At 38.6% G+C, this 18,228-nt stretch overlaps 1 protein-coding gene across 2 annotated transcripts in view; it reads right to left on the reverse strand.

Annotated features, from left to right (window-relative positions):
- Positions 1–18,228, reverse strand: part of GNB4 (G protein subunit beta 4) — a 136,695-nt gene that overhangs the window by 7,357 nt on the left and 111,110 nt on the right. For both annotated transcript variants that reach the window (XM_043992480.1, XM_043992479.1), the window contains exons 2-9: positions 17,915–18,026; positions 14,079–14,117; positions 12,982–13,088; positions 12,143–12,206; positions 10,498–10,660; positions 9,358–9,424; positions 9,061–9,262; positions 962–1,178 (exon numbers count right to left, since the gene is read on the reverse strand). In XM_043992480.1, coding sequence (XP_043848415.1) covers positions 962–1,178; positions 9,061–9,262; positions 9,358–9,424; positions 10,498–10,660; positions 12,143–12,206; positions 12,982–13,088; positions 14,079–14,117; positions 17,915–17,971 — 916 coding nt within the window. In that variant the 5' untranslated portion in view covers positions 17,972–18,026. The remainder of the gene's footprint in view (positions 1–961; positions 1,179–9,060; positions 9,263–9,357; positions 9,425–10,497; positions 10,661–12,142; positions 12,207–12,981; positions 13,089–14,078; positions 14,118–17,914; positions 18,027–18,228) is intronic.

The raw sequence follows: 18,228 nt of genomic DNA on the forward strand, positions 1-18,228 counted from the left end.
CAGTGTGGTGGAACTTTATAAATGGCCCATATTAAATTAAATGCAGTCAGCCAAATAGTCAAAGGTCCCCAGATTAGTCCTCCAGTCAGATTAGCCCCAAAATTAGGCTAGTCGGTAAAAATATTTTTACAGTGTAAAGGATTTCGAAGTTAATGTGAGGAAAGGAAGTGCAGGCACAATGGATAAGATGGAAAGATTAATTAGACTATGGGTAACAGGGATGGTCAAGGGGCAGCTAGGTGGTGCAGTGGATAGAGCACCGGCCCTGGAGTCAGGAGTACCTGAGTTCAAATCCGGCCTCAGACACTTACCACTTACTAACTGTGTGACCCTGGGCAAGTCACTTAACCCCAATTGCCTCACTAAAAAACCAAACAAACAAATAAACAAAAAAAGAACAGGGATGGTCAGATGAAGTGAGGGTTTTTCAAGGATGGAAGAGAGGTATCTTACAGGATGCATGGAAGGAGTGAGTAGACAGGGAAAGACTGAAGACAGGAGAGGGTGGGGATGAAAGCAGGGACAATACAGTGGAGGAGACAGGAAGAGTTCAGACCAAGAGAGCCTGTAAAGGGACCTGTTTTGGCAAGAAAGACCACCTCTTCAGGGTCATGCTTAGGACCTCATCATTCAATTCAAAACATATTAGATACCTACCATGTGCCTGTCATCAGTACTGTACAAAGTGCTGGGGATAAAAAGAATGGGGGCAGCTAGGGGGTGCAGTGGATAAAGCACCGACCCTGGATTTAGGAGGACCTGAGTTAAAATCTGAATTCAGACACTTGACACTTACTAGCTGTGTGACCCTGGGTAAGTTACTTAACCTTCATTGCCCCGAAAAAAAAAAATCACAGAATGTACATTTAGAGTTGGAAAGAATTTTAGAGGTCAATGTACCTTGTCCAACCCACTTGTTTACAGAGAAGGAAAATCTTACTCTGAAAAAATATTTACTGACCTGCACGTTCTCCTTTCAGTGTGTCCCATACATTACAGTTAAAGTCATCATAACCAGCTAGCAAGAGGCGGCCACTTTTAGAGAAGGCGACAGAAGTGATTCCACAGATGATATTATCATGAGAATACATCATCAACTCTTGGTCTGCACGAAGGTCAAAGAGCCGGCAAGTGGCATCATCAGAGCCAGTGGCAAAGGCGTGCCCGTTAGGAAAGAACTGAAAAGAGAGTCCAGAAATAACTATTAGAGATAGGGAGAAAATCTTGCAGTTTTTATTAAACACTTCAGTCCAAGAAATTCAAGATCAACATTTAAAAGAAAAGCTTCAAAGAGTTATCATATAAATCATAAAGATCTAACAAAAACAAATGCAAAGCACTTCCCTGAGGACAGATGACAAAGAAGGCAAATCCATTTGTGTATGTGATTAGGCTTCACTATTAATTCCCAGGTATTAACAGCTGTCACACTGCTTCAATGTAACTCTGCTTTTTAGAAAGGTAAGCCAAATGCTTGGATTTATTGAAAGTTAATTAATGATGTACAGAGATGAAAACTAAAGGAGACTATTGGTCCTGGATTCAAGAATAATTCAACAGTATTTCTTTTGCTTCCAGGTGAAAGTGGCCAGTATCTATACCTCATGTGTACTATATAGGTTCTCATTATTAATAACGAAGTTTGTCAGATTTAAGATTTAGATAAGAACTTAGACATTAACAAAACAAATCTCTTCTTCTCAATTGGTTCCTGCCTATCTACCTGTAACGATTGGAATGACGCCACCTGCTGGAGACTTACTGTAGAAGAGTTCCGCCCATGAAGCGAAGGTCTTTGAGGGCAAGACCAGGAGTCTTTTCTTTGGCGTCAGGAAGTGATGCGGACTAGTGGGAGGAGGAAGGAAGAGACTGGCGCTTGGTCTCAGGCTCTTTCCTTTGGACTCTGGTGGAGAGCGGAGCTAGAAATGTGCTCTCCCTTTAATAGATAGGAATCTAGGCCTTTCTCTCTCTCTTTACCAAATTCTTATTCTCCTTCATAAATGCTTAAAAGTCTAACTCTTGCTAAAGCTTATAATTTATTGGCGACCACTCATTAGATATTTTAGACAGTTTAGTTAGAATTTTAGCCCTTAACAGATGGCTGACCACGAAGAGGAAAGCTAACCCTCAGTCTTCTGATCTTCTGGTTGGGTAAGAAATTTCCCCTCCCTCTCCCTTTAACTGCTAAGTACTGGCTGTGTTTTCCCTTTAAAATTTTTCGAATGGACCTTTTAAACTCCCTAATTACCCTATTTTTGATTTTAGTCTGTTTAACCAGACAAATGGGAGATAAGATCATGTTAATGCTTTGTTTTTGTGGATTTTCTATTTTTCTTTTTATTTTTGTTAAAAGAGCCAGCAACTTACTCACACAAGGAAATATCTCTCCCTCTCCCAACCATGCTTTTTCAGAGAAACCTGAAGAGATTCCCGCAGCTTTTCCCAGTTCTAACACTAATTGTTGTTTTAATTTTGCATGCCTGGAGGCAACGACCCACCCTCTAGAAGCTTTTAATCCCCTAGCGCCTGGAGGCAAAGTGGGGGAAGAGGAATCCAGACCTGAGTTCAAAATCAAGTCTGATTCAAATTGCCCTGGTCCCTCCCCTCCTCTCCAAACCCCACCCTCTACTCCTCCCATGGCCAAGCCCATTACTTCCCCTGCCTGGGAAGTCCAGAGATCTGATGCGCATGCTCAACTTTCTGTAACTACATTTGCAGCTTCAGGCTCAGCCCTTCCCCAGCCTGGATGTGCTTCTGAGACAACCTTAGAAAGCCCTTTAAATTCCACATATGCCTGTTTTGTTCATAATTTTGCTAACCTGCTTTTGTCTTTAATTAGTAATCTTATAAAGCATTTGTATGGTGAAAAGACTGACAGACAATATAGAGGGGTTAAAGAAGAAAAACTTAAGCTGAATAAGAATGACAATCATCACCATAGTTCAAGACTCTGCTTCTTTTGCCATGGAAGGGTATATATTGTACAGAAATGTAGAAGTAAGCAGCAAGGTATTGATATGAGTATTGGGGATTTTAGATACCGAAATCAGAAGTGTTCTGAATTCACTCAGAGTATTAATGTCAGTTCAGAGGTTACATAGGATTTCTATGCTATTACATCTACATTTTGAAATTAATGGTTTATTTTCATAGAGATTTTCATGCTTTTGAGATTGTGTTTTATACTTAGTTGGATATTTTAGACAGACCAGCTAGAATTTTAGCCCTTAACATACCATAAAGAGATTAAGAGGAATAGATATTTATAAGCAGCAGACCTAATTTATTCACATATGAATGAGGTCACAGCAAAGAGAAGGCATAAAATAAAGGGTAGGGCTTTCTAACTGAACTGGAAAGGAAGGCACCTTGCACTCTTTCCTCAGGAGCCCATTTTTATGAGCCCATATTGGTCAGTGCACTAGGCTGCTTGAGTGCTACAGGTGGGTTTGGACATGGGAGAAGACCTCTAGTTGGAGAACATCTTTGAGAATTTGCTGTTTCATATTAAAAATACTACATAGTCTAATGAAAATTATCTACTTGCTAGGGATAGCACTAAAAGCAAGGTCAAGATTTAATCTTATGAAACAGAAATGAAATGTTTAGTCTGATTTAAAGCACAATACTTTATCTGCTTTTTAAGTACCAAGAAGGCAGGCAAACTAGCATTTCTAGATAATCTTTTTTTAATTGAAAAATTTTTTTCAATTAATAAGAACATATTCTCTCTCTTTCCATCCCCTACTCTTGTAGGGGGAAAAGTAAAAGGGGGTAACCCTTGAAAAATAATAGGCAGATACCCTTTGGCCCAGCAATACCACTCTCAGGTCTTTTTCCCAAAGAGATCATAAAAAAAGGAAAAGGACCCACATGTACAAAAATATTTATAGCTGCTCTTTTTGTGGTGGCAAGGAATTGGAAACTGAGGGGATGCCCATCCATTGGGGAATGGCTGAACAAGTTGTGGTATATGAATGTAATGGAATACTACTGTGCTGTAAGAAACGATGAGCAGGCAGATTTCAGAGAAACCTGGAAGGACTTGCATGAACTGATGCTGAGTGAGATGAGCAGAACCAGGAGAACACTGTAACACAGCATCAAAGAAGCAATCAGAAGCAATTCGAGGTCAATAGTGCTGAAGGCTGCAGAGACATCAAGAGCTCAAGAAGAATGAGAACTAAGGACAGACCATTGGATTTAGCAATTTAGAGCTCATCAGTAACTTTGGGGAGAGCAAAGGAAATGGGGGTGAAGAAAAAGAAAGCATTTTCTTGGAATTTGGATGAGAAAGGAAATATAGGATAGCAGCTTAAGGAGATGGTAGGGTCTAGTGAAGGTTTTTTAAGGATGAGGAAACTGCTATGTCCATGGAGAATGAGAGAGAACATAAAGACAGAAGAGCCTGAAGATGAGAGAAAGTGGTTGTGACTGAGGAAATCTGGTGGAGGAAATGGGACCGAGGAAAGGATGCAGTGCACACATAGGAAGATTGGAGAAAAGGGGCCACCTCACCTTAGATAGAGGAGGAAAGAGTGGGGGATAATGTCAAGGGGTTTTGAGATAAAGTGAAGTTCAAACCAAAGAGCCTCTATATTTTCTTTCTTTCTTTCTTTTTTTGAGAGGCAATGGGGGTTAAATGACTTGCCCAGGGTCACACAGCTAGTGAGTATCAAGTTTCTGCAACCAGATTTGAACTCAGGTCCTCCTGAATTCAGGACCGGTGCTCTATCCACTGCACCATCTAGCTGCCCCCTCCTATATTTTCTATGACACAGATAAGGCCCCTAGAAAGCACTGACAAAAGATTACAAAAGCTTGAGCAAGAAAGTGGAACTCTCAGAAGCACAAGTGTTAATTTTAATCAGTGCTGCCACTAAAGAATTCAGAAAAGAAAAAACAATTTGTGAACATATAAGATAGTAAGATAGCATATGAGTATATAAAGTAGTATATAAGAAGATAGTATATGAGAATAAGATCTGGATTTCTGCACTACAGGCTAAAAATACAGGAATGACAGGCACTTGGCCAGAGATGAAGTATATCTAACAAAGTCTGGTTAAGAATGCATTTGCAGGGGGAGGCTAGGTGGCACAGTGGATAGAGCACCAGTCTGGATTCAGGAGGACCTGAGTTCAAATCTGGCCTTAGACCCTTGACACACTAGCTGTGTGACCCTGGGCAAGTCACTTAACCCCCATTGCCCCGCAAAAAACCAAACCAAACAAACAAAATAAATGTGATGGGGTTTAAAAAAAAAAAAAGAATGTGGATAGAGCACTGTCCCTGGATTCAGGAGGACCTGAGTTCAAATCTGACTTCAGACACTTGACTCTTATTAGCTGTGTGACCCTGGACAATTCACTTAACCCCTCATTGTCTCACCAAAAAAAAAAAAAGAATGTATTTGCCTAGTCACTGTACCCCTCTCTGGCTCAGTTTCCACTTTGTAAAATAGGAATGATGATACCTGCCCTCCCTGCTTCACAAGAATGTCATTAAGAAACGCAATGAGTAAAGGGTAAGATACTCTTTTAAAAATCTAATCAAAAGGGCTTTATGCCTAAAGGGAAAGGAAAAGGAAGGGGGAGGGGGCACTGCCCATGTATCACCAGGCTAGATATCATAAACAGTAAAGTACAACAAAAATGGATGACAGTGGAGAATAGCAGTGGAGATTCTTGGGAGTTTACAAGAGACAAAAATCCAAGAAAGAAATCATTAATAATAAAATTCATGGCCCTACAATTTTGAGATCAATTTAAGGATGAGGAAACTAAGATCTGCACGAATGCTCAGTTTAAAAAAAGATGAACCAGAAATTCTAAAGCAAGGAGGCAAAGTTAACCTCCTAGGCATCACTGAGACTTGGATGAATGAGATACATTCCTGGAATATGATTCTGGATAGGTACATGTTATTGAAAAAAAAACCAATCAGGTAAAGAGATAAGGTAATACTGGGGTAGCAATGTTTATTAAGAAAATACAGTCATGTTAGAAAATCCAAGAACTAGAAGAGAGAAACAAGGTAGAAAACATCTGGTTGGTTTTATCAATGGAGACTGAAAGAGAAGTGATGACTTCTATTGTAGTAAGCTACAAGTCAAGACAAAGAGCAAAGAGATGAGCTATTTAGGAAAGATATGATAATTCTTGCACTGAAGAATCATCTAGTGTTGACGGGGGCTCCAATTATTCAGACATCTGTTGGGATTCTCTCTTTGCCAAAAGCAGAGCAGAAAACTAACTTCCTGATTTTCATCAATGATAAATTTTTTTCTAGTAAGTGTAAAGTCTATCCTAGAACTGATGGGAACCTAAAAGGCACTCCCTCCTAGAGTCTGAATGGACATAGTTATTTGCATCTCATCTCACCCATAGAAACGTGAACTCCTTCAAAGCAGAGACTGTTTTTGCTAAGGTTTTTTTGTATCCCTGATGCTTAGCACAGTGCCTAGCAAACAACAAATGCCTAATAAATGTTTGCTGCCTTCTTGTAATTTGTTTTCCCGGCAAACATATCTCTTATTAACCATGTTACCAAAAACCGAAAACCAATAAAACCCGACCCAACAGCCATAAGAAGCAAGAAACATAAAGTTAAAAAAAATAGGCTTCAATCTGCAATCAGAGTTCATCAATTCTCTGTTGTGGAACAGCCCTTTTCATCATGGATCCTTGGAAACTGTACTGGATCAGAGTGTCTCGATCAGAGCAGCTAAGTCTTCCACAGCTGATCACGAGAACAATATTGCTGTTACTGTGGACAATGTTCTCCTGGTTTTGATCACTTCACTCTGCATCGATTCATATGTCTTCTCAGGTTTTTCTTCTATAGGATGTTTCTCTAGAACCCAGATTATTTTTGTTTTTTTGTTTGTTGGTTTTTGTTGTTGTTTTTTTTTTTTTTGTGGGGCAATGAGGGTTAAGTGACTTGCCCAGAGTCACATAGCTAGTAAGTGTCAAGCGTCTGAGGCTAGACTTGAACTCAGGTCTTCCTGAATCCAGAGCTAGTGTTTTATTCACTGCCACCTAGCTGCCCCTCCAGGTTTTTCTTTTTTGTTTTTGTGGGGCAATGGGGGTTAAGTGACTTGCTCAGGGTCACACAGCTAGTAAATGTCAAGTGTCTGTAGCCAGATTTGAACTCAGGTACTCCTGAATCCAGGGCCAGTGCTTTATCCACTGTGCCACCTAGCCACCCCCCAGGTTTTTCTTTTTAAAAAAATTTTTTAAATAAAAGTATTTTATTATTTTCCAGTTACGTGTGATAGTCCAGGTTTTTCTAAAACCATTCTGCTCGTCATTTCTTATAGCACAGTGGCATTCCATCACAATCACATACCACAAATTGTACTGACTAGAGTTTGTGATAGAGAAGAGAAGGAAAGCTAGACACAGACTGACATAAATCCTAAATTTGATGATGAAAACATATTTCAAATGATTCAGAGGTTAGAAAAACAGGCTTCCAATAAATACTATAGGGGAAGTCTACTCATGAGGAATGGGGAAATCTCAACATGAAGTAAATCCTGAAGATATAAGAGAAATAACTGATGAGAAAAAACATGAGTTATCTGAAGAAATTGACTGTGGATGCATATTAACCTCACCCATCAACTTAGATGTGAAATATAAAGAGGATGGAAGCAAGAACGTGGAATAGCAGCAGAGCTAAGCTTATAATGAGCTAGTGCTGGGAGAGAAGCTAAGGACAGTTTTCCCAGGAGTGCTTGTTGAACAGAGAATCCTTCTCTCTACAGTTCACACTATCAAGCTTACTGACACAATGCTTACTCCATACATTTTTTAGTTCTGTTTTTCTAGGATGTTCAACTGATCTAAAACCAAAGTGTTTTGATGATTACTGTTTTATAATATAGTATGAGGTCTGAAAGTGCCAGGCCTTCCTTCATTCCCACATCTAACCATTATTTCCCTTGAGATTCTAGACCTTTCATTCCTCTATAGAATTGTGTTACTCTTTTATCCTGTTTTATAAAATTACCCCTTGGTGGTCTGACTGGCACAGAATCAAATCTGTTAATTAATTTAGTTATAATTTTTATTATACTGAAGTGGTCTAATCATGAGCAATGATATCTCTCCAATTATTCAGATCTTTTATATCTGTAATAAAAGTTTTAGAACTGTATTTATATATATTGAGGGTCTCGGCAGATTAACTCTCAGATACTTTATACATTTTGTAAGTATAAATGAGATTTCTCTGTTTCTTTCTATTGTTATGATTCTACAGAAATGCTCTCAATTTCTGTGAATTTATTTTGTATCCTGCTACTTTACTAAAACCACCAATCACCTCTATGAGTTTTCTTTAGTTACTCTGAAGTTTTCAAAGTGAAGCATCATGTCCTCTAATAAAAACGGATAATTCTATCTCCTCTTTGCTCATGTTCATGTCTTTTAATTTCTGTTTTATTGCTGTTAGAATCTCTAAAACTACATCCTGCTGAGTCAAAAGGAGATATCATCAGAAAACTAACACATTACCCTATCAGACTTATGAATAGAAGAATTTATGAATAAACAAGAGATAGAAAACATCGTGAGAAGTAAAAGAGATCATTCTGATTACATTAAATTTAAAAAGGGGGGGTTATAGACAGTTTCTTGGATAAAGGTCTTATATCTCAAATATATAGAGAACTTTGTCAAATTTATAAGAATATGAGTCATTCCCCAATTGATAAATGACCAAAAGATATGAACAGGCAGTTTTCAGATAAAGAAATCAAAGTCACCTATAATTATATTAAAAAATGCTCTAAATCATTATTGATTAGAGAAATGCAAGTTTGAGAAATCATCTCACACTCATCAGATTGGTTACAATGATAGAAGGGGAAAATGCAGCTAGAACAATGTCTGTGGTAATGAACCATAGTTCAACCATGAAGACTTTGGTCTTAAGAACACAGTACTATAACATTTCATAAGTATAATTTGAAGCAGATGACTTTGAAAATTAGAATGCAAGACGATTTATACACAGTATGGTAAATTCTCTGTAGTGATACCATTCACTTACACAGACAGCATTAATATCTGACACATGCCCAATGAAAGACTGCCTACACATTCCATCTCGGATATCCCAGAGTTTAGAAGAGGCATCACAAGCACCAGAAACCAAAGTTTTCATGTCAGGACTTAGAGAGAGACTCATCACATCTCCAGTATGTCCAGTAAATGTGGTGGTCTGCTGGCCAGTTTCAATGTCCCATAAAGCACTGTAGAAAAACAAATGGAAATACCTCGTCACATTTTTACATTTTAAATATATAATTTTTCTTCTTCAATCAGTTTTCTTTTTACACAGACCTACCAGGTTGTATCTCCTGAACTTGTAACAATTTGGTTGTCATCTAAGAAACGGCAGCAGGACAAGTAGCCTGCAACATAAAAAGTATAAAATGTTATCATTCATTCAGGAAGTTGAGTGCATATACAATGGTAACAAATACAAAAAGAGTTATAGCCTGTTACAGTGGTGCTCAATGGTAAACTAATTCTTTTTCTTTTCTTTTTTATCCCTGACAATGGGGGTTAAGTGACTTGCCCAGGGTCACACAGCTAGTAAATGTCAAGTGTCTGAGTTCAAATTTGAACTCAGGTCTTCCTGAATCCAGGGCCAGTGCTTTATCCACTGTGCCACCTAGCTGTCCCGCACTGTGCCACCTACCTGCCCCCACTAATTCTTTTAATATCTAAGTATCTGGCAAATCTATACTGTTTGTAAATGAATAAACATGGATAACTATACCTAGTAAATATATAGTTAACCTTATAACTATTATATTACAGTACTCATTGAAAATAAAGAACCAAGTTAACAAGGATCTATGTCATTACAAAGAATCTCTCATTTGGATAACCACTATGAATTTCTGATTTAATAACTGTATATAGTTGCTAATGTCCTGAAAGTGTTATATGACAGCAGAACATTCAGAAATCAAATTTCAACACAAAAGGTCCTATTTTTGCACTTATCAGAAAGCTAAAGGTTCCCATAATTTAAAATAGTTTTTGCTCTCTCATCCAGTTAGTACTAATGCTGCAGCCATTAGCCCAAATTTTGCTTCTACCTGTACTCACTATAGCACAACTCACTAAAGGTCCTTATTGCTGTTTGATCATTTTCAGTTGTGTCCCACTCTTTGTGACCTCATTTGAGGTTTTCTTGGCAAAGATAGAATGGTTTTCCATTTCCTTCTCTGGCTGTTTTAAAATGAGGAACTGTGGCAAATAGGGTTAAGTGACTTGTCTAGGATCACACAGCTAGTAAGTGTCTGAGGCCAGATTTAAACTCAAGAAGATGAGTCTTCCTAATTTCAGGCTTGACTCTGTGACAATTAACTGCTGACTCTAGGTTAGTTCACCATAAACAATTAGAGAATAGGCAGGCCCAGGGCAGAGAAAAGGGTCAGATTAGATAAGCATTGATATAATGAATGGAGCTCACCTGTATGGCCTGGTAACTCCCGGCTCACTCTCACATTGCCTTCCCTAGTTTTCAGGTTGTAAATGGAACAGATGTTGTCCAAACCACCACAAGCAACATAATTACCAGAAGGAGCATAAGCACAGGTCATCACCCAGGAGGATCTCAAAGGAATGGCATGCATCTTGAGAACAAATATATCAAAGCATTGATAAAACATTAAGAAAAATTATTGTTTCCATATTTGCTTGAGTCTGAAGCAAATATTAGTAACATCAAAGATTAAATATAACTCATAAGACTAAAACAAATGGCTAAAGTAAAAATATTTTGGGTAAAAATGAACAAAAAGGGGAGAAAAGCAGCCACTATAAGTGTTATTTTCTCATGATCAAAACTTTTCTCAAACGAGACTCCCCCAAATTATTTTTTACTCTATTCAAATTACTCTCTACACCCTTTTAAAGCCTGCAAAGTCTGCTAGAACACTGAGTGCTAACATAAACACTTAAAAATGAAATAAATAAAGCTCTTTCCCATGGAAAATCATGGGGTTTGTTGGGTTTTTTGCACTACTCTAGTGCTAGTATTTTAGAAATAGCAAGTGTTAAAATTTGATTTGTTCTTTAAGAACTAAAAATCAAAACAAAACTAGATCATTTCTATTCCCTCAGCCAAAACATTATGCAACAGGAAAAGGAAATATTTTATAGAGATTAGTTTTAGATAATTTTAATAATAATCTTTATATTAAAAAAATGATTCTACTCCTCACTAGATTTCTGTTAGTCCATCCACACGACCACCTGGTCTCCTTGTGCCCAAACATGAAGTAACTTGCAAGACAGTTGACTGGTGTTGAAACAACGTGAACCTGAGCCACAAGGGGTTCAAATCCATGAATCTTGGTGTCATTAGTAATAGGCTCTTATACCAACCACAACTATTTACTATATGTAATCACCATAATATCTCTATCTTGATCCTGTGAAGACTGCATTAGTTTGCAAGTCACTCTTTTGTGAGGCCAGAGTGAAACCATGAAGGGGTCATTGGCCTCTCCAGGGGATGTCCAGAATTAAGTTCATTTTCTAGGATTTCAGACCTGGGCATGTTCCAAAGGCAATCTCAACTCCTACAAAAAAGTTCTGCAATAACATGGTTATCTTGAAAGCCATCCTCAAAGAAGGAACACAAGTTTATATAGCTGGACTTGAAATTTAAGAACTCAGTGTTTTCCATATTGATGCTTAATACCTCAAATTTAGATAGAGATGTCAAAATATACATATAAATTTATTTGTAAAAAAAAATCCAGATAAAGCAAAATCAAGAAAACCAGGGTTGTCAGACTATTGGAAGAGCATTTAAAAAGCCAGATTTTGTATGAAATGGTCTATTCCTAAGTTTAAATTTGAAATTTGAGCAACATTTGCGAAAGTACTCATATTGAAATAGATTTCGGTGATTGCAGAAGAAGAGGCAAAACATTCACAAATTTAAGCCAAGTTTAAGGAGTATATTAATTAATATTCCAAATTACTTTTAGAAGTAAATAGCAAATTAAAACCATGTTTAAAACAGCAAAATAAAATGGAAGAAACAATTAGCAGATAGCAAATCAAACCCAAGAACAAAACAAAAGGACCTGGATAAGCAACCTTACCTTATTTGTTGTATAGCTATCCCAAATGATTAGTTTTCCATCTTGGGAAGCACTGACTAGGAGCCTAAAGGAAATCAATACATAGAATTCAAATATTTAGGGAAAAGCTTCACATTAGTCACATAGCATACATTAATATAAAGAGCTACTCAGAAAATAGGCTATTCTTTTTTCTAGTGACAAATAAATGGTACTCTAAATAGGTGAAATGGCAAATCAGAAAATCTTATGTACCCACCACAAAATAAGAATAACATCTAATTAATTCCTTGTTTTATTCTTTTTTTTTTTTTTAGTGAGGCAACTGGGGTTAAGTGACTTGCCCAGGGTCACACAGCTAGTACTTGTTTTATTCTTATTTAACTTCATGGTAATGGAAGTTATGAATGTCTGAAAACTAAAAAAAAATAAAACCCAGCCAGTGCACAGATATAATTAAAATAATATAATTTGTTGAGAATGAAGTTTACTAGATTAGCTAAAGCTTTTCAAAATATCAATGAAGAAATATTTTCAGGGAATGGGAAATTAATTTGCACAGTACATGTGTTATCTTCCAATTGTTCTAAACACCACTTTAGTATATTCAAATTTTTATCATTAAAAAGAAATCAGGGGGCAGCTAGGTGGCACAGAGGATAAAGCACCAGCCCTGGAGTCAGGAGGACCTGAGTTCAAATTCGGCCTCAGACACTTGACACTTACTGGCTCTGTGACCCTGGGCAAGTCACTTAACCCCAATTGCCTGACCTAAAAAAAAAAAAGTTAAAAAAAAAAAAAAAAGAAATCAGAACAGTGATTCTCAACTTCATTCTTCCGGTAATTGCAGATGTACAAACCTTGAATCATATCCCCAGTGCATGGCATAAATCTTAGCTAAGTGACCTCGCAGGGTACGTCTTGTTCGCATCTGGATTCTTCCTACAGAATCCAGACTTGTTGTCATCTTTAGAAATAAAGAAAAGAAAATTATTATTTCTTAAAGGTAATTCTAAGTGCTAACAACAAACTTTTCCAAATATACCCCTCTTTTTCCCCTACTACCTAGCAAACTGTTTTTTATAACAAAGATTTTAAAAGGATGGCTTAAGCTTAATAAGGAATACTTAAATAATTCTACCACTGTATAGACTACACTTGAAATTCTTCCTCAAAGAAAGATGACAGAGACAATATCTGAAGAAAGATCACAGAATTTTTTTTTCAGACCATTCATTTTACAAATAAAGCACAGAAGGAGTTAAGTCACTTCACCAAGGTCACAGAGCTAACTAGTGGCAGAGTTAATAACGATCAATACAATGCTCAGTACATTACACTATACTGTTTCTAACTAAAAAACATGAAAAACTGTGATTGATTCAACTCCTTTTGTACCCCTCCATGAAATCATCTTTTGTTATCTTCATTCATTTCAGTTGGAGGTTAGTGAAAAGATGGAATTCTACCTGCCCCCCCAATTCATGAACTTCTTGACATCTACCCACAGGTCCCTTAGGTGTCTGATTAACAGGGCAATCCTCCCTGGTCTACCATATAAATAAAACAAGGCCTAGAGAGATGAAATTACTCATTAGTTGCTATGTTAGAAGAGTCAAGATGTACGCCTAGGCCTTCTGACTTCATGTCTATGGCTCTTTCCACACTGTCTTGTGGAAATCCCTTCAGAGCCACTATTTCATGCCCCACAGCAACAGCTCTCTGAGCCCCTTATATCATTGCATTTAACATCCTATTCCTCAGAAACAATTAAGTATGCTAGTCAGACAGAGCATACCTCTATCGCACTTACATTTTCTATGACTTATAAAAAGTTAGTCCTTTAGCAAACATGCAATTTGACTTTTGTGTACTGCTTAAAGTGAGGAAGACTCTTTTTCTTTCAATGCCAAGTTGTCACACATAACTGATGGAATATTAAGAAATAATAATTTACCTGACTGAGTGTTGTGTCACCACATGCTTTCCTAGCATCCTAAGGAAAAGAGGAAAACATACTTAAAATGAATTTAGACAATGTTTTTGACCATTTTGAAAAAGGTCAATTTTACTGAAAAGCATTAAGATTTACAACACTTACTGTAACACTTTTGGTTGACAATGAACTTTAAGAGATTGTTCTTAATTTGTTTTTCCTGAAACTTAAGGTAATGGAACCAAATAAATACATGGTATTCAGGGTTATTCTTATTGTAAATTTACTGTCTTGAAGTCTCTTCTATTTGCTTCTTTCTAGAAGATGTAAAGGTTGTTGAGCAATTCAAACATCAAAGAAAAAAGTTCTCATAAATATCCTTTATAAATATCAAGATAAGTTTAAAAGTCAAGAAAATAATTTTATGTTTTCACACTTTGTAAAGCCACTTGGTTCTTTACAGTTATGTGACAAAGCCTCAAGGTAGTCAGAAACCTCCAGTATGGGGGTCTTGGAAGCACCAGAGGCAGAGACCACAGCACTTACACACAGACTCCTGGATCCAGAGAGAGCCCTAAAGATCTTGTTCTCTAAACCTCAAAGATCCAGGGGAGAATAAGCCTGTTAAACAGAAATCCACACAGGAATGCTGGGCGGGACCACGGAGAACCAACAACTCTACCCTGAAGTGAAGCAGGGTACAAAGCTTGTCCTAGCACAGATCCTCAATTCAGCCCTGAAAGCTGAAGAGATGAATCAATCAAAGAAAATGCCAAAAGAGATTAAATTCACCTATCGCTCCCTTAACGGTACTCCAAAAGGAAAAGTTCAGGAATTTCAAATCCAGAACTCTCACATCAAAGAAAAAAATACTGCAAACATTCATAAAGACGCAGTTCAATGGCCAAGGAAGCATAAATAGTCAGGAAAACACAAGACCTAACAGCTTCTACTATAAATGAGAGGAGTTCTTAGAACAGAATATTACAAAAGGCAAAAGAGATAAGATTCCAATGAAGAATAACTTATTTGTAAAGATGAATCTAATCCCACAAGGGGAAAGAACGGATCTTTAATAGAACAGAGGACTTTCAAGTATTTCTCATAAAAAGACCACAGCTGAATAGGAGGATCTCTGAAATACAGAGAAGTCCACAGAAATCTAGACAGGCAAATTTATTTGGGCGCCTAGAAGGAACTGTATAATGATGTAGCACTAACATTTTAATGGAGGGAAATGAAATACGTGTCTTCATAATCATAAGGTCTTCAAAGAGTATTGGGGGTGTTAAATAAGAAAGAGAGAGTTCCTGGGGGTGAACTGGTACTGTTCTTGAGGGCTTTAAAAAGGAAAGGTAGAAAGAAGAATATACTAGCTGACAAGATAGCATATGTTAAGGGGCAGCTAGGTGGCACAGTGGATAGAGTACTGGCCCTGGAGTCAGGAGGGCCTGAGTTCAAATCTGACCTCAGACACTTGACATTTACTAGCTGTGTGACCCTGGGCAACTCACTTAACCCTCACTGCCCCCCCCCCAAAAAAAAGATAGCATATGATCTTTATGATGCCATTTTGGGTCCTTTTATCATCTTAGCTCCCTATCAGTGGACACACGAGTTTGCTGATATTCCTTTTCAAATGCAGGACACAGGGTATCAAATAATTATGAACCATCTACTATGTCGAGGTGAAGAGCAGCATGGCCCAGTGGACGGAAATGTGGCCTCAGAGCCAGGAGGACCCAAGTTCAAACCCACTCTCTGCCCTTGTGACCCTGGTAGTCACTTAATGTTTCCCGGTGGCTCTCCAAGACTAAGAGGGACAGAGCGGCTGAACTGGCAGAGGGAGCTTCCTCAGCCGGAGTTCCCGAAGTCAATGAAATCCCTATTAAAATGTTAGGCACTGGTGATACAAAGAGAAATGACAACAGTTCCTGTCCTCATGGAGCTAAATGCAATCAGGGAAATAACACAAGTATTTACAAAATAAATACAAAGCTATTTTGAGGGTGAAATCCTAATAGCTGAGGGAATTCAGAAGGGCCTTTTGTCACTAAACGTGGAAGGAAGTTAGGGATTCTAAGAGACAGATGAAGAGGGCACGGGGGGGGGGGGGGGGGGCTGGCCAATGGCTAAAGACCTGGAAACAGGCGACGGAAAGCCCTGCGTGGAGCACAGGAAGGCCAGACTGCCTGGAACAGAGAGAATGAAGGAAAATAAGGTCTAATAAAGTGGGAAAGACAGGCTGCAGCCAAGCGGTGATGGGCACTCCAAGTCACACCCAAGGCTCAGAACTGAAGACAACATTCCGAATGTAGTCTGCTCAGTATTCACAACATCCCGCTTATGTTAGGAAGTGGGAGATGACACGGAGCTTTCTGGAAGTCAAAGCAAAAGGCTGCCCAATGAGAATTTAGAGTCTATTAGAAAACCCCAAAGTCTCTTTCACTACTCTAGTCAGTGCTGAAGAAGCAAAGAAGCTGGTCAAGAGCTTTTGGAACTCTGGTGAGGGTACCTGCTTTGTACTAAGAAGCGCTCTCCAAACTTTTTATAGAAGGCACTGTAAATGACTGTCCTCCTGGCACCTCCTTCCCCACCAATAAATGAACAATATCAGGCACACCATTTCAAAGAGGAACAGAACAGTATGTCAGAAGTGTTGCTGACAGCCAAGGGCATTCTGCCAGCTGCTGGTGAGCTCCCTGGCCAGGGTTTCCCTGTGTTGATTCTGAGTTAATGTAATGGACCTCTCCTCCTAACACAGTGAGGGAATCGCAGGCCAAGCTGCCAGCGGAGGGGAGAAGAAGGCTCTCTATTCTTCCGAAATGGGAAGGTGTGTAGCATTCTACTGGATAGAAGAATGGCATTCAGCATCGTGAATACACATTGAAGGCTCCCAAAGGAGCCACAGTAATCTCAGTTAAAGCTAGTGTATTTCTTTCTCCGGTGAAAGCTGATTCATGACTTCAGCTCACAACCAGATTTCTCCAAGATCATTCCTCAACTCTTTTTTTTGGGGGGGGGGAGGCCAGGTAATGAGGGTTAAATGACTTGCCCAGGGTCACACAGCCAGTAAGTGTCAATGTCTGAGGCTGGAATTGAACTCAGTTCCTCCTGAATCCAGGGTCGGTGCTTTATCCACTGTGGCACCTAGCTGCCCTCTCATTCCTCAACTCTTAACAATCACTTGCATACTCTACCTGAACATGTCCACTGACAGAAAGCAATTTCTGGACATCTCAGACATTTGATGAGGATTATGTTAAGTTAATGAATGTGAAAAAGTTTCTAACAGAATCTAAATTATACATTAAGAGGTTTGTTTAAGGGTTTTTTTGGGCCTCAAATTTAGAAGAGTCAAGTCAGTCAATAAACATTTAAGCTTCTAATGTGTGCCAAGAACTGTACTACATGTCAGGGATTCAAATAGAGGCAAAAAAAATTCCTGCCTTCAAGCAGCTAACACCCCACTGAGGGAGACAAGATGGAAATAAGGCAAATACACGATTCCTGTAGAGAGTAAATGGAAGGTAGGTGAGTAGGTACTGCTACTAGACCTACTTTATAAACGAGGAAGCCAAGGGAGAAAGAGATCAGGTAACCTGCTAGGGGTCACACAGCCAGGTGTCAGAGGTGAGCCGTGACACCGGGCCTGGTGCAACTGTACCTGCTCTAACCTCCATCCTGCGGCATGACCCAGCTAGCTGCCTAATAAGATGCACATTCTGTGCCGGGACATGTTCTCAGGGCACTCAGCTGGTTACACTGCTGTACAATTATTTGCACTACGCTCTTTTTGATTGAAAAAGTATCAAGCAGAACTAAAGGATCAAGACAAGGGAAGCGTCAGGTCTTACCTTGATCTGACCCCGCAGCTGTTCCGCTTCCTGCCGTAACTGCTCCAGCTCACTCATCCTCCACGCCTGTGTTTGCTTCTAGCTTAGTGACAGACAATACTGCTGAAGACGACTGTCAAAAAAGACATTTATTTTCCCATGTAAGCAGTAATCTCTTTCAATATGCATAGGCAACTCTTTGCATTCATTATGACATTTAACTAAGCTATTATTGGAACACAGTTATATGCTGCACACAAACCCATTTAATACCCTCATTTTTAAAAAAAGGAATGTCATCAAAGTGGTAAGTGGGGGGAAAAAACTTAGCTAAA

Source organism: Dromiciops gliroides, chromosome 3, assembly GCF_019393635.1.
Source record: "Dromiciops gliroides isolate mDroGli1 chromosome 3, mDroGli1.pri, whole genome shotgun sequence".
In the NCBI taxonomy this organism is placed as follows: domain Eukaryota; kingdom Metazoa; phylum Chordata; class Mammalia; order Microbiotheria; family Microbiotheriidae; genus Dromiciops; species Dromiciops gliroides.